The sequence below is a fragment of the Symphalangus syndactylus genome, chromosome 10 (genome assembly GCF_028878055.3).
Source record: "Symphalangus syndactylus isolate Jambi chromosome 10, NHGRI_mSymSyn1-v2.1_pri, whole genome shotgun sequence".
Classification (NCBI taxonomy): Eukaryota; Metazoa; Chordata; class Mammalia; order Primates; family Hylobatidae; genus Symphalangus; species Symphalangus syndactylus.
In genome coordinates, this window is record NC_072432.2 from 55,024,455 (window position 1) to 55,051,868 (window position 27,414).

At 40.8% G+C, this 27,414-nt stretch overlaps 1 protein-coding gene across 3 annotated transcripts in view; it reads right to left on the reverse strand.

Annotated features, from left to right (window-relative positions):
- The window catches only part of COPS4 (COP9 signalosome subunit 4), a 43,155-nt gene extending 16,139 nt beyond the window's left edge, over positions 1 to 27,016 (reverse strand). Inside the window, exons 1-6 of one of the 3 annotated variants that reach the window (XM_055297156.2) lie at positions 26,137 to 27,016; positions 14,495 to 14,574; positions 11,234 to 11,385; positions 10,567 to 10,670; positions 3,454 to 3,607; positions 3,128 to 3,278 (exon numbers count right to left, since the gene is read on the reverse strand). In XM_055297156.2, the coding sequence (XP_055153131.1) occupies positions 3,128 to 3,278; positions 3,454 to 3,607; positions 10,567 to 10,670; positions 11,234 to 11,385; positions 14,495 to 14,574; positions 26,137 to 26,210 (715 nt within the window). In that variant the 5' untranslated portion in view covers positions 26,211 to 27,016. The remainder of the gene's footprint in view (positions 1 to 3,127; positions 3,279 to 3,453; positions 3,608 to 10,566; positions 10,671 to 11,233; positions 11,386 to 14,494; positions 14,575 to 26,136) is intronic. The other 2 variants (XM_055297155.2, XM_055297157.2) reach the window with 2 other exon arrangements.
- Between the last annotated feature and the right edge of the window lie 398 nt (positions 27,017 to 27,414).

The window sequence follows — 27,414 nt, forward strand, 5'->3', positions numbered from 1 at the left end:
GGAGATCGACACCATCCTGGCTAACGTGGTGAAACCCCATCTCTACTAAAAATACAAAAAATTAGCCTGGCGTCAGGAGAATGGCTGAACCTGGGAGACGGAGCTTGCAGTGAGCCGAGATCGTGCCACTGCACTCCAGCCTGGGCGACAGAGCAAGACTCCGTCTCAAAAAAAAAAAAAAAAAATTAGCTGGGCGTGGTGGCAGGCGCCTGCAGTCCCAGCTACTAGGGAGGCTGAGGCAGGAGAATGGCATGAACCCAGGAGGCAGAGCTTGCAGTGAGCCGAGATAGCGCCACTGCACTCCAGCCTGGGCAAAAGAGCGAGACTCCATCTCAAAAAAAAAAAAAAAAAAAAAAAAAGAACTATACCATCTGTCAAGTATACTATCAAAGAATATCCACAATTACCTGAAAATGCGATTAAAATGTGCTTGTCTTTTCCAGCTACACATCTGTGTGAGGCTGAATTTTCTTCATATACTTTAACTAAAACAACCTATTAAAACGGAGTGAATGCGGAAGTACCTATAAGAATGGAGCTGTTTTGGCCGGGTGCAGTGGCTCACACCTGTAATCCCAGCACTTTGGGAGGCGGAGGCGGGCGGATCACAAGGTCAGGAGATCGAGACCATCCTGGCTAACATGGTGAAACCCCGCCTCTACTAAAAAATACAAAAAATTAGCCAGGTGCGGTGGCGGGCGCCTGCAGTCCCAGCTACTCGGGAGGCTGAGGCAGGAGAATGGCATGAACCCAGGAAGCTGAGCTTGCAGTGAGCCGAGATCACGCCACTGCACTCCAGCCTGGGCAACAGAGTGAGACTCGTTTCAAAACAAAAACAAAAACAAAAACAAAACAAAAAAAAGAATTGAGCTGTTTCCTATTAAGCTAGACATTGAAAAAAAATTTTTAATGTAAAACAATTCCATTCCCAGTAACATTTTTTGCTTTGGAAAAATATAATTGTTTTTCATAAAAGTATGTCATTTATTTTTATATGTAATGGGTCTATTATTGTTACTTTAAAATAAATTAATGAATTGTCTTAAATTACTCATTTAATTTCTAATAATCAGTAGATAGAATCTACATAAACAGGAGCTTTTGGGTTCTCAATACTTTTTCAGAGTGTAAAGGGGTCCTGACACCAAGAAATTTGAGAACCTAAAGTACTGAAAGAAAACATGGGGGGATTTAAAACTACATATAATTTCAGAGTAGGGAAGACTTTTCTAAGCAAGTCAACAAAACCTAGAAGCCATTAAAGAAAGATTAATAGATGTAATTAAGTAAACACTAAAAGGTTCTGCATGGCAAAAATGTCATAAACAAAACCAAAAAGATGACAAGTTAGGAAAATTTTTAATTTTCCTTTATATCTAAAGATCTTCCACAAGCCACCAAGAAAGGACAAACAACTCAAAAAATGGCCAGTCGACATAAATGTATAATTCACTCAATAAAGAAATATAGATTTTTCAACAATTTTTTTAAACATACAAAAAATGCTCAAGAGCATTCATAAATACAAATTAAAACTAAAGTGAGATTCTGTATTTCATCTACCAGATCAGAAAAGATAAAAGAATGTGGTAATACCTGTGTAAGAAATCAGGTGCTCATGAATGTTTCTGTTTGGAGTGTAATAGTATAGGGCAATGTGGAACGTCTATCAAAAATTCAGAAGTATGTACCTTTGGATCCAGAAAGTTAACCTATACATGTACTCATACATGTGCATAATCACTATAGTGTTGTGATTGACTAAATGAATTATGATAAAGCCAGACAATAGAAAATCAAAAGGAATGAGTTATATGTACTGACATGTAAAGATCACTATGATGTATACAGTTACAATAAAAAGGCAAGTTGCAGAAGTGTGTATATGCTACCATTTGTATTGAAAGAAAGGTAAGAAACCAGAAAAAGTTCTTTAGAAAAAGAAGCAGTACCATGTTCATGTACTGCCTTTTCAGTAACAAAAAATAAAATAAATAACTAGTCTAGAAAGAATAAAATGGGATGGGCATGGTGGCTCACACCTGTAATCCCAGCACTTTGGGAGGCCAAAGCAAGTGGATCTCTTGAGCCCAGGAGCTCAAGACCAGACTGGGCAACATGGAGAAACCCCATCTCTAGAAAAACACAAAAAAATTAGCCAGGCATGGTGATATGCACCTGTAGTCCCAGCTACTTGGGAGGTTGAGGTGGGAGGATCACTTGAGCCCAGGAGGTTGAGGCTGTAGTGAGCAGTGACTGCGCCACTGCACTCCAGCCTGGGTGATAGAGCGATTGAAGAAAAGCTATGGTTTAGAATTAGCATTTCCTCTTAATGCCCATTTTACTTCATAAGTGATTTACATGCTATAATTCAGTAAAAAGAACAAACAATATTTGTTACATGTATTGAAGAAAAGGATAAATGCCAGGTCTAAAACCGAGGCTTAAAGGTTAAAAAAAAAAAAACCCAAAAGTAGTGCATTAATTATCATTTCATCAATCTATAGATTTTAATTTTTGTTTCACTCTGCATAATTCTCACTTAAGTTGATATCCACTTCTTTAGTGAAATTTTAGAACTTTACATTATCTCTTTTAACTATCCTTTTTTTTTTTTTTGAGACAGTCTCACTCTGTCACCCTGGCTGGAGTGCAGTGGTGCAATCTCGGCTCACTGCAAGCTCCATCTTCCGGGTTCACGCCATTCTCCTGCCTCAGCCTCCCCCACAGCTGGGACTACAGGTGCCAGCCACCACGCCCAGCTAATTTTTTATATTTTTAGTAGAGATGGGGTTTCACCGTGTTAGCCAGGATGGTCTCGATCTCCTGACCTCATGATCTGCCCGCCTTGGCCTCCCAAAGTGCTGGGATTACAGGCGTGAGCCACTGTGCCCGGCCCTCTTTTAACTATTCTTAACACATATGCATAATAGGCTGATATGAGCATATTAAATTATTTTAACAAATCATTTTGTTTTTATTTGAACACTTAAAACATTTACCATAACTGCATTACAAAGACATCCTTTTGAAGAATAGTTCCTTGCTAAATTTTCCAACAGTAACCAACCTAAAGTTATTAAGCAAAGATAACTGTTCATTTAAGTATAAATTATTATGTGTTTACCTGCTGATGCTAAGATCGTACAGTGCAAAGCATGTTTTAAGGCCTCTAGTCTTTCACTTTCGTGGACTATTGTCTTGTAAGAGAGCTCATTGTACCTTTGTGCAGCTTCAATGAATTTCCTTCTATAATCAAGAACACGTGCATAGCATACCTACAGAGGGAAAATGTTTCAATTAGGGGACAAATTAAAAAGCAAGAGTTAAAAAAAGAAACAAAACAGAGAAACAATTTCTAATATTTAAGAGCATCTATCAGACGTCCTGGAACATCTTAGTATGTTACAATTCTCCAATACAAAATTAATTCCAAATCAACTCATCTGTTACCTTATAATGTATCTGTAATTGTTCATTGGTTGATTCATTCTGAAGCAATGATGCTCGATTTATGTAAGCCTCCGCCTGGACTGGATCATCATCCTCCAGATATAGCCTAGCAATCTTCAAGTAAGTCTCCAGTTTATAATCTACATTGTACTGTCTAGAATGTAACAGAAAAACACATAATGACTCAACATTTTGTCAAGAAAATTTTAGGAATAGAAGATATGTTGTTCTTTCCTGATATATATTCTGGTACCGTAAGGGAATCAAACTTTTTTTTTTTTTTTGAGATGGAGTATTGCTCGGTCGCCCAGGCTGGAGTGCAGTGGTGCAATATTGGCTCACTGCAAGCTCCGCCTCCCGGGTTCACACCATTCTCCTGGCTCAGCCTCCCAAGTAGCTGGGACTATAGGCGCCAGCCACTACGCCTGGCTAATTTTTTGTACTTTTTAGTAGAGACAGGGTTTCACTGTGTTAGCCAGGATGGTCTCGATCTCCTGACCTTGTGATCCTCCCGCCTCAGCCTCCCAAAGTGCTGGGATTACAGGCGTGAGCCACCGCACCCGGCAGGGAATCAAACTTTTTACTGCATTACACAAAAACTAAAAAGTTTTATTGAATTTTTACTATCATTAATCACATTATATCTTAGCTGCTTTTAATCCTCAGATAATCTCACAAGCCAAAGATCTTAAAAGAACAACTGCCCAGTTTAGGGGTATATCATATATGACTAGTGGGACAACCTTCCTAGAAAATAACTGGGAAATATGCTCTCCAACCATCCTTTGAATCGTTTAAAATGCATATACCCTTAACCCACTATACATTTACCTTTAGAAAACAAATCCTAAGGCTGGGCGTGGTGGCTCATGCCTGTATTTCCAGCAATTTGGGATGCCTAGGCGGGTGGATCAGCTGAGGTCAGGAGTTCAAGACCTCCCTGACCAACATGGTAAAACCCTGTCTCTACTAAAAATACAAAAAATTAGCCAGGCATGGTTGGCACACACTTGCCAGGCGTGGTTGGCACACAGCTACACAGGAGGCTGAGACAAGAGAATCGCTTGAACCCAGGAGGCAGAGGTTGCAGTGAGCCAAGATCGTGACATTGCACTCTGGCCTGGGTGACAGAGTGAGACTTTGTCTCAAAAAAAAAAAAAAAGAAAAAGAAAAAAAGAAAAGAAAAGAAATCCTAAAAAGATAGCCAGGGATGTGCACACATATGCATCTAAAAGGATATTCATTTGTAAAATTATTTATTTATAAATATCTATGCTAGAAAAAAAATTGGAAATCACCCATTATGATATTATTGGTGATCAAGTTGTGGTGCGTAAAAATAGTAGAATACAAGGCAGGGCGCGGTGGCTCACACCTGTAATCCCAGCACTTTGGGAGCCCGAGGCGGGCAGATCACGAGGTCAGGAGTTCAAGACCAGCCTGACCAACATGGTGAAACCCCGTCTCTACTAAAATACAAAAATTAGCCGGGCATGGTGGCACACGCCTGCAGTCCCAGCTACTCGGGAGGCTGAGGCAAGAGAATAGCTTGAACCCGGGGGGTGGAGGTTGCAGTAAGCCGAGATCATGCCACTGCACTCCAGCCTGGGCAACAGAGCGAGACTCCATCTCAAAAAAAAAAAAAAAGGTAGAATACTGTATAATTATAATCTAGTCACCATATATTTTTCCTAAATGAAAGAAACTGGATAAAACAGTATGCAAAACACTATTAAAATGCATTTCTGTACACATATATCAAAATACTAATAGCAATTATCTGTGGGTAGTCAGATTATAGGTGGTTTTCATTTTCGTCTTCATCTCAGTGGTCACATTTTATGCCAGGAATGCATAATTAAAGACCTCACATAATTCAAAACTCACATGAAAGATTAATCCTAACAGAAAAATTAATCCTATTTACCTGTAAAAGTGGTGCCACCATGTGGCAAGAACACAGAGTTTATAATTCACTTGGCCCCAGCTTTGAAAATAATTCTATACTTTATTGATTTGGGGGCAAAGGAGAATGGGAGGAGAAATTTATGCAAATTTATTTTTTGCATATATTAATATTCTGTACTTTTTTCCATTCACAATTCAAATTTACATTGCTTGCTATGCATAGCACTATACTGTTGAATTTTCCAATTTTTTGCCAAGTGTAACTATTATGTCGATTACTTTCATAATCAGAATGAATCATTTTTTGAAAGAAAAAGTTCCTATTTGTCCAAAGTCTACATTTAGTCACTTTAACTCGTTTAGAAAACCAATGACATTTTTATCTCTTTGGTTTCCTCACAGATAAAGATAATGCTACAGTACTATAAAATGATAATTATGACCACTGCAAAAAACAGTAACTAATTTTATATTTGTTTCAGCTACCACTGAAAATAAATCAATTGCCCTGTGCTAGGGAGAAAATGCTAGGTAAAGAATAAGACCAAAGCAATTAAGAAAGCCCAGCTTTTTCGAACTACCAAATTATCAAGGGACCTTGAAATGCAAAATTCAACATCTACATATGAAGGCTTTTTTGCAAACTGGCTGCTTTTTCAAGGAGCATCATTGCCAAGTAATTTCATAAATAATGCACAAAAGGCAAGATGTCTGAAGCAGTGTCTGCCTCACTATTGCAAATATTAATGAAGAACAAAAAAAGAATCCCTTGTTCACCTGGTAAAGGAGTAGAAAGGCAGATGAAGTTTTTTTTTGTTTTTTTGTTTTTTTTGAGACAGAGTCTTGCTCTGTCGCCCTGGCTGGAGTGCAGTGGCGTGATCTTGGCTCACTGCAAGCTCCGCCTCCCGGGTTCATGTCATTCTCCTGCCTCAGCCTCCCAAGTAGCTGGGACTACAGGCGCCTGCCACCACACCCGGCTAATTTTTTATATTTTTAGTACAGACGGGGTTTCACCGTGTTAGCCAGGATGGTCTCCATCTCCTGACCTTGTGATCCACCCACCTCGGCCTCCCAAAGTGCTGGGATTACAGGCGTGAGCCACCACGCCTGGCCAAAGATATTTTTAAGTCCTTCATAGTTGGTACCGTTTTATACTTGCCAACTGGAAGAGGAAGTGTTCTCAGTATAATAACTAATAGTCTCACACCTTTCATCCTTCTCATGCAATATACTTAGAAGAAATGTTTCATAAAGAACTATAAATTTTAAAAAACATATACATCAAGAGGCAAGACTGGTTGAATAAGAGTTATAAACCATTTTAATTTATTTTTATTTTTATTTTATTTTTTTGAGACAGAGTCTCTCACTCTGTCACCCAGGCTGGAGTGCAGTGGTGCTATCTTGGCTCACTGCAACCTCCACCTCCTGGGTTCAAACGATTCTTGTGCTTCAGCCTCCCCAGTAGCTGGGATTACAGGCACACGCCACCACACCAGGCTAATTTTTGTATTTTTAGTAGAAACGAGGTTTCACCATGTTGGCCAGGCTGATCTCAAGCTCCCGACCTCAGGTGATCTGCCCACCTCAGCCTCCCAAAGTGCTAGGATTACAGGCGTGAGCTACCACGCCCTGCCATCTTAATTTTTTTAAATTGTTTTTCTACCTCATTTTCTCTAGTATCTCAAACCCAACAATCCGTGAACCCACTGTGCCCTCCAAACCACTTATCCCTTACATGCCACTGCCTTTCTCCATAAAGGCCTCACTTCCCCCTTTACCTAGCCTAACTCCTATGGTCACTCATTGTAATCACTTATAATCATTGAATTGCATAGGCACTCATCTCCCTTGTCCCTCTCTTGCTGTCATACTTGTTGGGCAAAAATCGCAACTGTGGTTAAACCTAATTGTTTGCTCACTCCTTTCCTGCACTCATGTAGCTGAAATGTGATGGGAAAAAGCACCAAATCAAATTTTCTTTAGAGATGGGGTCTCAGTGTGTTGCCCAGTCTGGGCTCAAATTTCTGGGCTCACAGGATCCTCCCACCTCTGCCGGGACTGAGGCTTGTAGCCGGGACTGCAAGCATGAAGCCACTGTGCCCAACATGACTGATCTAATTTTAATCATTATGACCTTCAACAAGTCCTTAATATTGCCAAGTTTACATGCTGAGTCCATTCATTGTCCCACTCTCCTAAGGGGATTACTTCTCACATTACTGTCTCTCCTCAACCTCACACTCCACCCCCATCCATTCTTCCAGCTGATGTCTCTGATTTCAACTTCCTTAAGAATACTGAAGCAAGGCTGGGCATGGTGGCTCACACCTGTAATCCCAGCACTTTGGGAGGCCAAGGCAGGTGGATTGCTTGAGCCCTGGACTTTGAGACCAGCCTGGGCAACACGGTGAAACCCCGTCTCTACTAAAAATACAAAAATTAGCCAGGCGTAGTGGCGTGCACCTGTAGTCCCAACTACTTGGGAGGCTAGGAGATGGACGTTGAAGTGAGCTGAGATCACACCACTGCACTACAGCTTGGTTGACAGAGCCAGACCCTCTCTCAAAACCAAAAAGCCAACAGAAAAAGAATACTATAGCAATGCAATGAAAGAGCACTTGCACAAATTCCACCACTATATCACCAATATATCTACAGACATTTTTATTGTCACAACTAGGAACAGCAGTACTATTGGCATCCAGCAAGCAGAGTAGTGGTGCTGCTAAAACCTCCTGCAATACACAAGACAGCCCCCACAACAAAGTATCTAGCCGAAAACGCCAGTAGTGCTGAGGCTGAGAAACTGACACAGATTAACTACCCATATTCCTATCTAAAGCCTATCCCTCTGCTAGATTCCTTCCTCTCGTCTACTCCTGCAAGAATCCTCTCCCCAATTCCCCTATATCAAATTTTTGCTTTCTACTGGATCATAAAAGAAAAAGTAATCCCTTAGCCTAACGTCTGCTGTCATCTTCTACCCTGTTTTTTTTTGCTACCTTTTTTGAAAACTCCACCACAGCGTAGCCCATACTCACTATCTCCAAATCTTCTCTTCCCATTCTCTCTTAAACCATGCAATCAGGCTATCATTTCACAAACACTATCATTTCACAAAAATCAGCTGCTTAAGGTTATCAGTGGCCTCTACACTACTAATGCCAACAGTTAACCTGTACTCCTTATCTTACTTGACCTATCAGTGCCATAGCTCATCACATGCCCCTTGATACATTTCCCTAATTTGGCTTCTAGGACACCACCCTCCACATTATTCTGATTTCCTTCTTACCTCAATGGACATCCTTCTCATTTGCTACATCTTCCCCTGGTCCCTGACCTCTTAACGTTGAAGTGCTCCAGGCCTCAGTATACTCAGTCCTTTTGTCTATCTATGTTCTCTCCTTTGGGCATCTCATCCAATCTAATGGCTTTAAATTCCATCTATATGTCAATGACTCCCAAATATGTATATCTAGTCAAGATATCTCTTCTAATCTCCAGACTAATATATTCAACTCCTCACTACATATTTCTACTTGGATATCATATGTCCAAAATGAAACTCTTGATATTCCCTACAAACCTATTCTTCCCCACTCCAACTTTCCAATTGCTCAGGCCAAAAATCAGGACTTATCTTGACTCTTTTTTGCACACTCTACATACAAGCCATCAGGAAATCCTTACTCTACCTTAAAAAACATATCTAGAATTCAATACTTCTCACAACATCCACCTTATCTGTGATACTGTATAAGCCTTTTTTAAAAAAGACAGGGTCTTGCTTTGTGCCCCAGGTGGGAGTACAGTGGTGCAATCATGGCCCACTGCAGCCTCAAATTACCGGGTTCACACAATCCTCTCGCCTCAGCTTCCCAAGTACCTGGGAGTATAGATGCATATCACCAGGCCCAGCTAATTTAAAACAAAAAAAATTTTTTTGTAGGGATAGGGGGTGGTCTCACTATGTTGTCCAAGTTGGTCTCAAACTCCTGGGCTCAAGCGATCCTCCTGCCTCAGCCTCCCAAGTAGCTAGGACTACAGGCATGTGCCACCATGCCCAGCATTTTTTTTTTTTTTTTTTGGTGGAGATAGGGTCTAGCTATGCTGCCCAAGCCGGTCTCAAACTCCTGGGTTCAAGCAATCTTCTCCCACCTCAGCCTCCCAAAGTGCTTGGACCATAGGCGTGAGCCACCGTACCTGGTCTCATAAGCCTCTTAACCAATATCCCTACTTGTATCATTGCTTGCCTACAGTTTATTCTCAACCCAGTAGTGAGAGTAATTATTTAAAACAGAAGTCAGACCATTTCACTGTTTGTTCACAATTCTCCAATGGCGCCCCCTCATTTCACTTAGTGAAAAGCCAAATTCCTTACAATGGCTTATAAAACTCCACATAACCTGGTCCCTAGTACTCTCTGCTCTCATCCCTGATCTCTTGCCCCTTTGCTCACTCTACTCTATCCACACTGGCCTCCTTGCTCTTATTAAGAAAACACTTCAAGCTTGCTCCCATCTTAGGGCCTTTGCACTAGCCATCCCCTCTAAGAGTATCTAGTGATGATATTCAGCCAGGTGCAGTGGCTCACACACCTGTAATCCCAGCACTTAAAGAGGCTGAGGTAGGCGGATCACTTGAGGTCAGGAGTTTGAGACCAGTCTGGCTAACACGGTGAAACCTAGTAAACACATGTTGAAAATCTAGTAAAAATACAAAAATTAGCCAGGTGTGGTGGTGCGTGCCTGTAGTCCCAGCTACTTGGGAGGCTGAGGCAGGAGAATCGCTTGAACCCAACCTCGGCAGAGGTTGCAGTGAGCCAAGATCATGCCACTACACTCCAGCCTGGGCAACAGAGCAAGACTCCGTCTCAAAAAACAAAACAAACAAACAAACAAAAAGTATCTGGTGATATTCTTTCCTCAGATCACTCATAGCTACTCCCTTATCTCCTTCAAGTCTTTGATAAAGTGACATCAGGGCCACCCTACTACCCCAATCACCCTATTTAAATATACATACAACCTGTCCCCGCTTTGCCCCATTACTTTTCTCCACAGCACTTATCATCTTCTAACATACTACACAATTTTGTATTTATTTATCTGTTTCGTGTACTAGAATGTAAGAAAAAATATAAGTGAGCAATTATATACATCCTATATATAGTCATCCAATATCCACTATTTACTATACTTTTGTCCTGTTTCCAAAGGAATTCCCACCAACACTTGGGCTGCATTTCTCCAGTCTTCTTCTTTCTCATATATAGATGCAAGATGCTGTCTTATGGAAGCAACCTGGAATAATAGGTATACATGTCAAATTATTTCAACTGACATTAGTAACTAATTAAAATAAATAGGAAAGTTATTCTAAAGTGGCAATTCAACATACTAAGCTGCCAAGTAAACAGTAAAAGTTTATCAAGACCACCCAAGTTTTCCTATGAATTTTGCATTTACAGAATATCAAAGTAGTGAACGGAAGCAAAACATTTCTGCAATGTGGATTATGGCAAACTATTATAGTTTAAACGTTAAATTTAGCTTGTATGTTCCTGCATACACGATGCTGGAGTTTTCCTGTGTTTTCAGCTGAAATATCAATTTTACTGATTTTAAAAAATTGTCTAGAGAGCAATATTTGGTTCACAAAATCAAATTTTACTTTATAAGCAAATGTCAGTTGGAGTTGTAACAACCTAAGATTTACTTGATTTTGCATCATAAAATGCTGTTTGGCACACTGTTTTGTCAAAAATGAAATTGGATGATTATCTCCTTTAAGAATTTAATAATATCAGATTCTCAAAATAACTGCTGCTATCTCAAGTTAAAAAACCACTGCTCTAGATTTTTACCTGCTCCTCAAATGAAATGACTCTAGGCTGGATCTTTTCCAAGGTGAAGTGATAGATTTCTTTGGCTGTGCTATCAGGCAAGTTAGGAAGATGTGTGCAAAAATCAGTCAGCAACTGCCGCGAGATCACGAGACTGACATTCTCATTTACCACTTGTTTAAAAAAAAAAAAAGATAAGAAAACATGAGCTGATAAATTGTCATTAAACAATCAACCTTTACTTAAAATTAATACTAACAACAATCTATATTAGTGCAGCCTTCAATGCATTATTCAAGGATTTCCATACCCCTATCATTTTATATTACATCATCAGTTTTCCTTATGCTGAAATACTTGATTGCACAATGACTATACAAAAACAGTAAAAATAGGCTGGTCTGGTGGCTCACGCCTGTAATCTCAGCACTTTGGGAGGCCGAGGCAGGCGGATCACGATGTCAGGAGTTCAAGACCAGCCTGACCAATGTGGTGAAACCCTGTCTCTACTAAAAATACAAAAAAAAAAAAAAATTAGTCAGGCATGGTGGCAGGCACCTGTAGTCCCAGCTACTCAGGAGGCTAAGGCAAGAGAATCACTTGAACCTGGGATGCTGAGGTTGCAGTGAGCCGAGATCGCAGCACTGTATTCCAGCCTGGGCAACAGAGCTAGACTCTGTCTCAAAATTAATTAATTCATTAATTAATTAAAAATTTTTAAAAAACAGTAAAAATAACACAACTTTTCTAAGAAACAGAAATAATTGAAAAAAGTTTTAAAAGTTGATAATTTTATCTCATTTTTCTACAAAGTGAAGGCACAAAAACACCTATATTTTTATTTATGTGCTTATATCCTACCTTGTTCCAAAAAGGAGTTAAAAAAGAAAACAGTAAAATAATTTTCATGAAATTTAAATAAAGCAAGTGCTGCCAGTGCAGTTATTGCCACTTATACTTTCCCAATAAAAACAATAAATAAGAACTTCAGTGAGCACTAGATGTACTGACATTATTTACAAACATTTACAAGGTATTATTTTATGTGATTAAGCTCTGGAGCCACACTGCTTTTACCACTACTGATTATATGACTTCAGACAAGAAACTTAACTTCTCTGTGCTTCTGTTTCCTTATGTGTAACATCTATTTCATAAGGTTGTTATGAAGCTTAAATGCAATAATATACACAAAGCACTTTAAACAATACCTGGCACATAGCACTCAACAAATGTTACTATTATAACTATCATTTTAAATGCATCATTCTTGTAAACTATTGCTTAGATAAATTATTCAAGTCTTTTATTATTATTATTATTTTTTTTTTTTTTTTGAGACAGAGTCTCGCTCTGTCCCCCAGGCTGGAGTGCAGTGGCATGATCTCGGCTCACTGCAAGCTCCACCTCCCGGGTTCATGCCATTCTCCTGCCTCAGCCTCCCGAGTAGCTGGGACTACAGGCACCCACCACCATGCCCGGCTAATTTTTTTATATTTTTAGTAGAGACGGGGTTTCACCGTGTTAGCCAAAATGGTCTCGATCTCCTGACCTCGTGATCCGCCCATCTTGGTGTCCCAAAGTGCTGGGATTACAGGCGTAAGCCACAGCCCCGGCCAATTATTCAAGTCTTAAAGCAGCAGTTAATATGAAAACAAGTGATTCAAAAACTGTTCAGTTGATTTAAATGATTTTAACAGTAGACTGCTTTTCCTGGTGGTTCACTGGATTCAAAGCTTATACAAAGATCAAAATATATATATATGTTTTTTAATTGTTTTTTTGAAACAGTCTTACTGTTGCCTAGGCTGGAGTGCAGTGATGCAACCTCAGCTCACTTCAGTCTCGACCACCGGGGCTCAAGCAGTCTTCCCACCTCAGCTTCCCAAGTAGCTGGGACTACAGGCATGTACACCATGCCAGACTAATTTTCGTATTTTTTTGTAGAGACGAGATTTCTCCACATTGCCCAAGCTGGTTTTGAACTCCTGAGCTCAAGTGATCCCTTGGCTGGGTGCCATGACTCATACCTGTAATCGCAAAGTGTTGGGATTACAGGCATGAGCCACCGTGCCCAGCCAAGATCAAAGTTATAAAAAGCATTATTCTTCTGCTACTACAGTGCAAAGTTCTTAATAAACCACTCCTAACAGTTTTTTTGAAACCATTGCTAGTTTATCTCACATCAGAGGCCACGATTTTTTAAGGCAGTAACCTTTTAAGTTTTAAGGCAGTAACTTTTTAAGGCAGTATTTTTTTAAGGCAGTTGTAATTAATTAATCACATATTAATTGGAATTCATTATTGGGTAATACTGGATGTGACTGAGAAAACAGTTTCATTACAAGTGTTATTAGACATTTAAGTTACCATACAAGCTGGTATTACTGAGGGAAATATAAGCAAGTAAGAGCAGTGTATCAGAAAACCTAGTTTCTGATCTGGGCTCTGCCAGCTAAATGTCCTTGAAAAAAAGTTACTTAATCCTGAGACTTGTCTTACAATATAGTATACAGGGATACCTGTACCTATATGTTCTAGTCACAGGGTTATTAAAAGGAGCCTATGTGACAGGTAATGTGTGTGAAAACACACTGTAAAGCACTATCGGATATCATTAATGATGTGAACTCACTATAAAATTCCGGCCTGAATTTTGAGTAATTTTCAAGATAACTGGATATGTTTGAAGTCAGGTAGTGTGGAAAAGTTTCTGGAAGAATGAAAATTTCTAGTTCCCAATTCAACAAACATAAACATTAATAACAGCTAATTCTTATATAACATTTATTATATGCCAGGTCCTATTCTAAGCACTTTACTATGTATATTAACTCATTTAATGTCCCAATAATTCTACAGAGTAGAATTTTACTGTACTACAGTAATGTACTACAGAGTACATTTTAGGTATATTAGATGTACTACAGAGTACATTTTAAAGAGGAAAAGGAGGCACAGAGAGGTTAAATAATTGACCCAAGATCACACAGCTCATAAAATAGCATACCAGGATTTGAATCCAAACTATTCTCTTTACTATTATGCTATATTGTCCCTTATCAGCTAGTATAACAATAACCATACAAAACTTTAATTAGGATTGTAATTCTGAAGATAATTCACTGAAAATTAATCAAGTTGTAAATATTTTAAATTCTAAAATCAATCAATCTCAATGCATATTTAATATTGATAATTTGATATAAAACAAGGCTTGAGAGAACTTTAAAGTCCTAGCTCAGTAATACAAGGCAAGCATGAAATTTCCATTTCACTTACTTGCTTCCACAAAGGCTTTCAAAGCTTCTAGTTGTTCTGCTCCAGATAACTGAATGGCTTTTTCCAGGATCTGACGATACCTACAACAGTACCAAATGAAAATAATGTTCTGAGGGTACTATATTTTCTAATGCAAACTTTGACGTGTATTTATTCATTTCTACTTACCCTGGTTTCTTTCATAGTACTATAGTTTGTGGTTTTCTTTATAGTATACCACAAATTTTTTTTTAAAGTTTCTAGTCTATCACAAGAAATATTAAATCTATAATTATATAAGGTACCACTTCATCTAGTTTTCAGTATAGTATACCAGAAGTTTTTAAGTTTTCAAGCTCATCACAAGAAAGAGTGAATCTGTAATTCTGTTACTGAATCTAAGGTGTCACTTTTTCTTGAAGGTTTTATTTTTGAATTTAAACTACAAAGTCAATTTCCTTTCAAATGCCTTAAAAGATAAGCTATAGGCCGGGCGCAGTGGCTCACACCTGTAATCCCAGCACTTTGGGAGGCCGAGGCGGGCGGATCACGAGGTCAGGAGATCGAGACCATCCTGGCTAACACAGTGAAACCCCGTCTCTACTAAAAATACAAAAAATTAGCCGGGCGACGTGGTGGGCGCCTGTAGTCCCAGCTACTCGGGAGGCTGAGGCAGGAAAACGGAATGAACCCCCGGGGGGCAGAGCCTGCAGTGAGCCAAGATCGCACCACTGCACTCTCCAGCCTGGGCGACAGACAGACTCTGTCTCAAAAAAAAAAAAAAAAAAAAAAAAGACAAGCTATATTTCCTTCAACTGTGCAATACACAGACACACAAAAACATTATTTGAGGTGACCTGAATCTTTTCCTCTTACAGGCCTAATGTATGTAGGGTCACCAACAATAGGATAATGTTGACCAGGCAACAAAACCAAACATTAAAGACTGAATGTCTTAGTCTGTACAAAATAAACTTCACCAAGCCAAATGCACTGATAGAATACCATTTATGCTGTCAGACAGTACCTATTTATTCTTTATTTGCATTCAGATCTAATAACTATTCTACCTAATATCTGTGACCACACAAGCTCCACGAGGACAGGAATTTTTGTGTTTTGTTCTCTGCTATGTAGACAATTATCTCAAACAATTCTTGGCACATCATAAACACTCAAATATTCAACGGTATTAGTAATATTTTATTTCTTAATGAGAGGTTAGTATATGAGTGTTAAACTATTCTTCTGTTTTTGTTGTTGTTGTTGTTGAAGACAGAGTCTTGCTCTGTCACCCAGGCTGGAGTGCAGTGGCACAATCTTGGCTCACTGCAACCTCCGCCTCCCAGGTTCAAGCGATTCTCCTGCCTCAGCCTCCTGAGTAGCTGGGATTACAGGCATGCACCACCACACCCGGCTAATTTTTTTATTTTTAGTAAAGACAGGGTTTCACCATGTTGGTCAGGCTGGTCTCAAACTCCCGACCTCATGATCCGCCCACCTTGGCCTCCCAAAGTGCTGGGATTACAGGCGTGAGCCACCGTGCCCAGCCTATACTATTCTTTATCTCTTTTGTCTTAATCTTTTTTTTTTTTTTTTTTTTTGAGATGGAGTCTTGCTCTGTCACCCAGGCTGGAGTGCACTGGCACGATCTCGGCTCACTGCAACCTCCGCCTCCCAGGTTCAAGCAATTCTCCTGCCTCAGCCTCCGGAGTAGCAAGGACTACAGGCACGCACCAACACGTGTGGCTAATTTTTGTATTTTTTGTAGAGATGGGGTTTCCCCATGTTGGCCAGGCTGGTCTCGAACTCCTGACCTCAGGTGATCTGCCCACCTCGGGCTCCCACAGTGCTGGGATTACAGGCGTAAGCCGCCACACCCAGCCAATTGTAATATTTTTTAAAAGCATTAAATACATTTTACAAACCTCATAGCATTGCAATTATTCGGAAAGTCATCCAGAATAGAGTTACGAAATAAATATACAAAAATAGAGCCTGAACTCATTCAGACTTATGACTTTTATTTTGTAGGGCACACCCTCAAGCCACCACTCAGCATTACTGACTCTCAACTCATACAAAATTCCCACAGCCTTGGTTATCTGATTTCTCAAAACCACAATGAATCAAAGTGACTTTAAGAAAGCAGATATACTGATAGAAAAGATAGCAAATTCCAAAAGAAGAAATAAATTATTCTAAGAAAGCAAGGAAATATTAAGCTTTTAGAAAATTATATTTTCAATATTGCTAAGTTTGAGGGTCCTTAAAAGATAAATTACTTTATGGCCCTGGGCATGCTTTCAGATAAGTTATACATTCAATGGTTTGTTATTTTTTATTTTTTTTATATTAAATAAAGGGTTATGGCTAAGATCTCTTACATTTATATCCTCTTAGATTATTTTATACTAACAACATTATATTCAAAGGTAATAGTGTCTCAATTATATAAATTTGCTAATTAACCTAAGTTGTTTTGTGGTTGTTATGGTTTTGTTTTTGTGTTTTTTTTTTTTGAGACAGGGTCTCACTCTGTCGTCCAGGCTAGAGTGCAGTGACATGATCATAGCTCACTGTAACCTCCAATTCCTGGGCTCAAACAATCTTCCTGCTTCTGCCTCCTGAGTAGCTAGGACTACACACATGTGCCACCACCCCTGGTTAACTGTTCTTTTCTTTTTGTAGAGATGGGGTCTCACTACATTGCCCAAACTGGTCTCCAACTTCTGGACTCAAGCAATCCTCCCAACTCAGGTCTCCCCAAGTGCTGGGATTACAGGCTTGAGCCACTGTGCCTGGCCTAACCTAAGTTTTAACAGATAGTTTCATAATCAATCAACTAATCTGTATTGGGAATAGGAAGAAAAAACGAAAACCAATCAACCTCAAAAGTGATCAAAGTTTTACACTCATCAAATTATATAACTTATAGAGGCCTTAGAAATTGCCTACATAAATTCCCAATTTTATAAATGAATAAATTGAGGGCCAGTCACAGTGGCTCATGCCTGTAATCCTAGCACTTTGAGAGGCCAAGGCAGGTAGATCACTTGAGTGCAGGAGTTCAAGACCAGCCTGGGCAACGTGGTGAAACCCCATCTCTACAAAAAAAACACAAAAATTGGTTGGGCGTGGTGGCTCATGCCTGTAATCCCAGCACTTTGGGAGGCCAAGGCAGGCAGATGGCTTGAGCTCAGGAGTTCGAGACCAGTCTGAACAACATAGTAAAACCTCATCTCTACCAAAAATATAAAAAATTAGCCAGGCACAGTGGCACGCACCTGTGGTGCCAGCTACTTGGGAGGCTGAGGTGGGAGGATCGCCTGAGCCCAGGAGGTGGAGGCTGCAGTGAGCTGAGATCTTGCCACTGCAACTCCAACCTGGGCAACAGAGTGATATCTCGTCTCAAAAATAAAAATTTTAAAAATAAAAAAAAATACAAAAATTAGCCAGGTGTGATGGCGTGTGCCTGGACAGAGCAAGACCCCGTCTCAAAAAAAAAAAAAGTGAGGTACAGCACTGTGGCTACATTACATGCTCCCTTGCTCCTCTAATATGTAAATTCTAATATCTAAGAACAGAGATTACTTTTTCACAATAACATAAAATGACTAACAAACCTGTTTTAAACCAGGAACTTAAACAGAAATTTAATACTGCCATATAAAATCATCCCAAAGTGTTATTTGAGTCCTTAGGCATTTTAAGATGCTATATGAGATTCTGTGTATCATGCTAAAAAGTTTTTAAATGACCTTAGTATTTGAAGATCGCATGGCTGAGAAGACAAAGGGGAAGATTAAAAATAAAAAGTTAATATGTCAAGTGTTAAATTACAATACGGCCAGGTGCGGTGGCTCACGCCTGTAATCCCAGCACTTTAGGAGGCTGAGGTGGACAGATCACTTGAGGTCAAGAGTTCGAGACCAGCCTGGCCAACATGGTGAAACCCTGTCCCTACTAAAAATACAAAAATTAGCTGGGTGTGGTGGCACGTGCCTATAGTCTCAGCTACTTGGGAGGCTGAGGCACGAGAATCACTTGAACCTGGGAAGCAGAAGTTGCAGTGAGCTGAGATCCCGCTGCTGCACTTCAGCCTGGGTGACAGAGCGAAATTCTATCTCAAAAAAAAAAAAAAAAGTATTAAATTACAATAATACAAAAACAAAAGTTACAATAAAACTGAACAATATAAGCAATATGACAAATGAAGAGGTAATATACTAACTCAAAAGAGAGTAAGGCCAGGCGAAGTGGCTCACACCTGTAATCCCAGCAGTTTGGGAGGCCAAGGAAGATGATCGCTTGAGGCCAGGAGTTCAAGACCAGCCTGGCCAACATGGAGAAACCCCATCTCTACTAAAAATACAAAAATTAGCCGAATGTGATGGTGCACCCCTGTAAGTCCCAGCTGCATGGGAGGCTGAGGCAGGAAAATCACTTGAACCCAGGAGGTGGAGGCTGCAGTGAGCCACTGTACTCCAGCCTGTGACAGAGAGTAAAACAAAAATGGACTAGATTTGTCAAAGAAGGCTTCATAGATAATAATAGCTTTTTATATGAGTACTCAGTATACAAAGAGAAATGTGACTGATATGGAGAATGTGACAAGTGCCAAATATTTTCTTCCTTAAAAAAATTTGGCCAGGCGCAGTGGCTCACGCCTGTAAGCTCAGCACTTTGGGAGGCTGAGGTGGGCAGATCACCTGAGGTCAGGAGTTCAAGACCAGCCTGCCCAACATGGCGAAACCCCGTCTCTACTAAAAACACACAAATTAGCCGGGCGTGGTGGCGTGTGCCTGTAGTCCCAGCTACTCGGGAGGCTGAGGCAGAAGAATCACTTGAACCCGGGAGGTGGAGGTTGTAGTAAGCCGAGATCGTGCCACTGCACTCCAGCCTGGGCGACAGAGTGAGATTCCATCTCAAAAAAAAAAGAAATTTATGGAGGAAAATAAGTTTTATTACTAAGGCATCGTACATCTCTCCTATTCATTTATCATCAGCGAATTGAGCATCTTTTACATATATAAACCAAAGTTAAGTATGTTGATTCCTAATTTCTTGGCACTTGAATCTGGAGGTAAATAAAGCATAAATAAAGCATGAAAATGTACCACAGTCATCATTTAAGATCACAATGGGTGGTAAAGGTAGGTATTAACAGATCTTCCACTTACAGTAATGGTGAACCAAATGACTGGACCAACCCTCCCTCAAAAAAAAAAAAAAAGCCAACATAAAAAGCTGAAAGAAATGAAAAAAAAAAATTTAATTGCATAAAATCTTAACAAGAAAGGGAAAATGAGGAAAATAAGATAAACCATATATTCTGTCTAAAGGCATTTGCTGACTGTGGAAAGATGGCTGAGAGGTAGAGTGGCACTTCTTGTAGGGAGGAGAAGGCAGGCTCGCTGCAAATCTGCTGGAAGCACTGAGAAGCAAGCTGCCATTTCTGGCAGACTAATAGAGCTGCACAAATCAGAATGGAAGTTCCATATTCTGCCAAAGGAGGAGACACATACTTTGGAAGTAAGGTTACAAATTCTATCCCAAGACCATCCAGGTAAACCAAAAAAATTCTGAAGCCTTGATTCTACACTGTTAGCACCCTCAGGTAACGAAATTTCTCTCTAGAATCAACAAAAGCAACAGACAATCGCAACAACCAACGACGTCAAATACTGACTGGAGTTATCAGAAAGAGCATGATACAATTATGCTTACAATGTTCATGGGGATAAAGACAAGCTTTAAAGTTTCAGCAACAGACCAGGAACCATAAAAAGTATCACTGGAAAAAAGAACCACCAGAAATTACAGAGCTAAAAAATACAACCCAACTGAGAAACTCAATGGAGTACTTAGCAGATTAAACACAGTTGAAGAAGTGATAAACTAGAAGGTCGTCCTGAAGAACTAATCCAGAATAAAGCATTGAAATGGAAAAGACAGAGTAAGAGGCCTAGAGGTTACAGTCAGTGGGCCTGACAGGGATTTCACTGGAGCCTAGAGGAGAAACAGAATGGGGCAGAGGCAACATTTAAAGAGATACAGGCCAAGCACAGTAGCCCACACCTGTAATCCCAACACTTTTGTAGGCCGAGGGAGGAGAATCCCTTGAGCCCAGGAGTTCAAGACCTGCCTGGGCAACATAGGGAGACCCCATCTCTACCAAAAAAAAGTTTTTAAATTAGCCAGGCATGGTGTCCTGTGCCTATAGTCCCAGCTACTCAGGAGGCTAAGGCGAGAAGATTGCTTGAGCCAAGCATGTTAAGGCTGCAGTGAGCCATGATCTCTCTACTGCACTCAAGCCAGGGCAACAGAGCAAGACCCTGTCTCTAAAATAAAATAAAGAGATATAACTGAAGACATCTCAAGACTGATGAAACAATTTAATCCATTGATTCAGGAAACCCAGTGAAGCTTAACCAGGATAATGTGACAGAGTGCTTACAAAAAACGGCCACAATAATTTCACTCCCAGTACCCACGTTCCTTTACTATATAACTTTGTAGTTCTTCATATCAACAGGTAGAGTTTATTTCCCTACCCCTTGAATCTGCGGTTAACCAATAAAACATGGTAGAAATGAAGTGCTAGTTCTAAGCCTAGACCTTGAGAGGCCTTGTATGTGTTTGTCTTTTGGAACCCTGCTGCTGTCACATGAACAGGCCCAGACTAACTTACTGGCTAATGAGATATGTAGCCCAGTCAACTATATTGCCCCAGCCAACAAGCCAGCCAATCCACAGAAGCAGAGCTGCCTACCTGGCTTGGCCGGCAGCTAACTATAGACCCACATGGGAGCCCATGAGGAACCAAGACCATGTGGAGCAGAAAAGAACCATACAGCTGGGCCCAATCCAAACTACCAACCTACAGAATTATAAGCTAAATAAGTGACTTGTTTTAAGCCCTAAGTTTTGGGGTTTATTTCACAGCAAAGGGTAACTGACATAGAAAAGTAAAAACAAATCCACAGACATATCATAATGAAGCTACACAAAATTCAAGACAAAATCTTAAAAACAGGTAAGTACTGGCCAGGCGCAGTGGCTCACGCCTGTAATCCCAGCACTTTGGGAGGCCGAGGCAGGTGGATCACAAGGTCAAGAGATCGAGACCATCCTGGCCAACATGGTGAAACCCTGTCTCTACTAAAAATACAAAAAAAAAAGTAGTCGGGTGTGGTGGCATGCACCTGTAGTCCCAGCTACTTGGGAGGCTGAGGCAGGAGAATCGGTTGAACCCGGGAGGCAGAGGTTGCAGTGAGCCGAGATCACGCCACTGCACTCCAGCCTAGGCAACAAGAGTGAAATTCCGTCTCAAAACAAAACAAAACAAACAAACAAAAACAGGTAAGTGCTAATATAATTTTTAGGAGAGAGAAATCATTGGATGGGGTTGATCTTTAAACATTCTAAGTATTTCAATTTAATAACAGTAGGAAGACAGGCATTCTAGGCAAAAATAATCACTATCTGAAGTGTAGTCAATTTTTTTGTGTGAAAATAAGGCCAAAAAGGTAGATGTGTTTGTTTAGAGTTAAGGGCTCATAGGCAAGCAGACATGGACTGTCTTCTAGCTTCACCACTAGCTGTGTGACCTCAGGGCAAGGTATTTCAACTCTGTACTTTGGTTTTCTCTTATTATAATGTAAATAATATCACCTACTGTCACCTACTCCTACTTGTTAAGGATTTTTAAATGTAAGTAATGTTGTGCTTCGCACAGTAAACTCTAGATGTTACCAACTTTCACTCTAGAGATGAAAACCACTAAAACTTGTGTTTGGGACAACAAAGAGAGAATCAGAATCTGAGTTAGAAGGGGCCTTTGAGGTCTATCCTCAATATAGTCTATCCTCCGTTGTGGCTCTCCTATTCTAAAGCTTTATGTGAGATAATAAACACAACGCATAATAAGCACAAAAACAGCCTATAAAATGGAGGAAATGCTTTTCCTCTGGCTAATTTCTTATATAAACTTTAGACAGCTGTGTTAATTCACAGTTACGGGAAAGCATTTCTAATTGAGTTTTTAACAAGAAAACGAGCATAGTCTGGTAGGTTTAAAATGAGCTTTTTAAAGTAGATGAACCTGGATTCAAATACAAGCGCTGCGCCTTTCTAGCTATTCATTAATTCAACCACATTTATTGAACAACTACTGTTATAGATATCCCAATTGCTAGGAATACACAGTATTGATGTTTTAGAAACAATGTATTCCATTATTCTTTAATATGGAATCCTTTGTTACTCCGCTCCTAAAAAAAAAACCCAAAAACCTTCATTAAAAGTACATACAAGATTACAGGTGCTGGAGAGGGTGTGGAGAAATAGGAACACTTTTACACTGTTGGTGGGACTGTAAACTAGTTCAACCATTGTGGAAGTCAGTGTGGCAATTCCTCAGGGATCTAGAACTAGAAATACCATTTGACCCAGCCATCCCATTACTGGGTATATACCCAAAGGACTATAAATCATGCTGCTATAAAGACACATGCACATGTATGTTTATTGCGGCACTATTCACAATAGCAAAGAGTTGGAACCAACCCAAATGTCCAACAACGATAGACTGGATTAAGAAAATGTGGCACATAGGCCGGGCGCGGTGGCTCACGCCTGTAATCCCAGCACTTTGGGAGGCCGAGGCGGGTGGATCACGAGGTCAGGAGATTGAGACCACAGTGAAACCCCGTCTCTACTAAAAATACAAAAAAAATTAGCCGGGCGTGTTGGCGGGCGCCTGTAGTCCCAGCTACTCTGGAGGCTGAGGCAGGAGAATGGCGTGAACCCGGGAGGCGGAGCTTGCAGTGAGCCGAGATTGCGCCACTGCACTCCAGCCTGGGCGACAGAGCGAGACTCCGTCTCAAAAAAAAAAAAAAAGAAAAGAAAATGTGGCACATATACACCATGGAATACTATGCAGCCATAAAAAATGATGAGTTCACGTCCTTGGTAGGGACATGGATGAAACTGGAAAACATCATTCTCAGTAAACTATCGCAAGGACAAAAAACCAAACACCGTATGTTCTCACTCATAGGTGGGAATTGAACAATGAGAACTCATGGACACAGGAAGGGGAACATCACACTCCGGGGACTGTTGTGGGGTTGGGGGAGGGGGGAGGGACAGCATTAGGAGATATACCTAATGCTAAATGACGAGTTAATGGGTGCAGGAAATCAACATGGCACATGGATACGTATGTAACAAAACTGCACATTGTGCACATGTACCCTAAAACCTAAAGTATAATAATAAAAAAATAAAATAAAATAAAAAAAAATAAAAAGTACATACAAGAAAAAATACATTAAAAAAAAACAACACTGATATACTTCAAGGGTATTTCTCTTAAAGCATATAGCTGGTAAAACTGATGATGTTGTAAGGATAAATACCCTGCTACATTCTTGCCCACATAGGAACTGCAGGCAAGGCCAAGACTTTTCTCAGAAAGTAGCTCTGAAGGAGTTACTGGCTAACACTGCACTGGCTATCAGTTATCAAGCACATTATTTCATTTAATCTTCACAATAACACCATGTGGTAGACTGCGACAGTAATGGCTTCCAATGAATCGTGTCTCTCTCTGTCCAGGCTCCTTTGCAATGTAACTTTGCCACTAAAGAGGTAGCAGTAAGCTCCATTTCCCCTCCCCTTGAATCTGGGCTGGTCTTCTGATTTACTTTGACCAGTACTAGAGAACTGATGTGAGACTTCCTAAGCTATCCTTAAGAGGTCTTGCGACTTCCCCTCTCACAGGCACCTAAGAAAGTCCAAGCTAAACTACTGATGAGAGACTATGTGCATAGAGAGAGAGATCTAGCCAAGAGCAACATATGCATGTGAGTCCAGCCTCAGGTGAGTTGCCAGCTGACTATATCTGCATTAGTGAGCCCAGACGAGACCAGCAAAGCAGTCCAGTCAACCCACAGAATCCTGAGAAATCATAGTTGTTTTACACTGGTAAGTTTTCTGTTTGTTACAAAGCAACAGATAACTGAAGCACCCTTTAAGTACTATTGTTTATCTCCAATTCAGACCTGAAGAAGTAAATATTTAAGTTTCAGAATTCTGCAAATACTTGAAAAGCTCTATTTCTTTTGATAACTAATGCACTTATTTTTCTTTTACAAAATAAAAAGTAAAGGAAGCATGGGGAAAAAATATAAGCTGGTTTTACTTTCATCCATATCTATAAAAATTACAAGCAAAAAGGATTGAGCCATGAAGACATATTTAACTTATTTCCAACCCATACAATAAGTGAATATATATTTACTGACAGCTTAATAGTAACAACAACAATCTTACTGCACTTTCTATATGTCAGGTACTGTTCTAGGTGATATAAGTGTGGTAAGTATATATGCACACACATACTCATCTTGTCCTCAGATAATGTCAGACAAGAATAAGTCCTATTATTATCTTCATTTTCCTGAGTGGGAAAATGCAGCACAAAGTAGTTAAGCCCAAAATATACGGCTGAATTTCCCACTGATAAAAGTAGATTACACTTGCCACCAGGGAAAAGGCAGCCTAGCCTACTTGAAACAATCAGAATTTCAATGACCAGGTTAGAACAGGTGTATCCCATTAATATACATCAAAGTAATTTCAGCTGTCAGGATGTAAATATTAAGATCAACTTGAGAGGCATACTTTATTTACTTATTTATTTATTTATGGAGACGGGAATCTCACTATGTTGCCCAGGCTGGTCTAGAACTCCTGCCCTCAAATGATCCTCCCACCTCAGCCTCTCAGAGTGCTGGGATTACAGGCGTGAGCCACTGCACCCGGCCTAGAGAGGCATACTTTAAGCAGAAAGCATGTTCATTACAAAAGAGCAATGCTGTGACATCTACAAAAAGAAAATAAACAATATACGTCTACCTACCTATGCTTAATACTGTTGAACAACTGCTTGCAGAACAGGCACGTCACACATTTTAACTTGGAGTGAACCTAAGCATTCTATATAAATTTCGACAAAATTCAGATTCCTGCAAACATCACTACTCTAGACATCCTGACCCACGATATGAGCACATTCCGCCTATGTGCCTTCAGAGTTGGTGGCGGAGAAATACCCGAAACACAAGGACCCACAGAAGACAGTCTGAGTGGTCTGGACGACATGACAGCGGCCATACCTCTTCAACCTCAGCCAGCCCCAAGAAGCCATCTCCCCGAAAAACGCAGCATCAAGGCCCAAGAATATACATTTCTCTGAATCAAAAGAAAGGAGGAGGAAGGTCCAAAGAGAGGCCAGATTCGGTGTGAGGCCGGCCAGCGATGGGAAGAAGTACCAGGAAAGGCTACTAAGGCCAGGGTAGCAGTCGTCTCTCAGACCGCTCTTCCAAAATCCTAAGGGACCAGAAGGATTCTAACAAGAACTGAACAAGCTGACAATCATCTCAAGTCTATGGCCTCGAAGGCCCCTGAACAAGGTCCCCTCCAGCTTTCTGCTTCTCCCAACATTTGCCTCCCCAGCCGACCTCAGGCCCGCCCCCTTGGACGTCAGGCCGGCTCCTAGCTTCACGCCCAAGAGCCGTGGCCAACCTAAGGAGATTAAGGCTGTGGCTTTCTTTCCCCACCTCTGTACTCCCGCGTTCCTGGGAAATACTCACTTGCCAGCCAGATCTTTATGAGAGCCGCTCGAATTCATGAGCTGGGCCAAATCCTGTCGCACGGATGCCGCCATCTTTCTCCCAGCTCAGCGGTGGATGCGGGGCCTCTCGCAGCCAAAAAGAAAACGAGTGTGGTCCTCCAGAGTGCCCCCAGAGGGAACCTGAGATGCTACAGAGTAGCGTCTGTGTGGGCCAGAGCGTCGGGTGTGGGAGCCTGGGCTAGCTCCGCCCCCAGGGTTGAGTGATGCGGAGCTCCACTCCTCAGGTCTGAGGCCTGCCCAGGCCTCTCCTACGGGCTCTGGCTCTCACGCTCGGACTTTGGATTGGCTGATGAACTCCAGTAGTGAGTCTCTGGTGTAACTCCAATAAGTAGCCGCTACATAAAACGACTGCGTTTTCGCAAAGTTCCGTTTCTCACGTCTGTGGTTTACCGTCCTTCGATCTTTCAGGCAGCGCTTAAACACTCTGTGGTAAAGAACCAGTTTTGTTTCCGATTCACCACAGACGATATTTTAGAAATGCAATTAAAAAGTCCCCATTCCTCCTCCCACTCCGTGCACTTTATAATGGTTGATCAGACATTCCAGTTTGTCCAGTACACAGCGATTTTCCCTCTGTCGTCCTGGAGTAATGATTAATATCCCCCCTTTCGGCCGGGCGCGGTGGCTCACGCTGGTAATCCCAGCACTTTGGGAGGCCGAGGCGGGCGGATCACGAGATCAGGAGATCGAGGCCATCCTGGCTAACACGGTTAAACCCCGTCTCTAATAAAAATACAAAAAAATTAGCCGGGCGTAGGTGGTGCACCTCTGTAGTCCCAGCTACTCGGGAGGCTGGGGCAGGAGAATGGCGTGAACCCGGGAGGCGGAGTTTGCAGTGAGCCGAGATCGCGCCACTGCACTCCAGCCTGGGAGACACAGCGAGACTCGGTCTCGAAAAATAATAATAATAATAATAATAACATCCTCCCTTTCATTCTAGAAACCGTTCCATTTCAATGGAAGATTATATGGTCGCCTGCGTTTGTATAACATTCAATACTCATGTATTCTTACAGAATTTCTGCAAATACAAGCAACTATTAATAAATATAAAATTTTACCTCTCCTTTCACAAGTTAACACCACATAATTGTTCTGCCTTGTTTTTTTTGTTTTTTGTTTTTTTTTTTTTTTTGCACTTTTCCTGGTACTATGGTTTAAAATAATTGTCTTCTCCAAAACTCATGTTGAGGGCTGGCGCCGTGGCTCACGTCTGTAATCCCAGCACTTCGGGAGG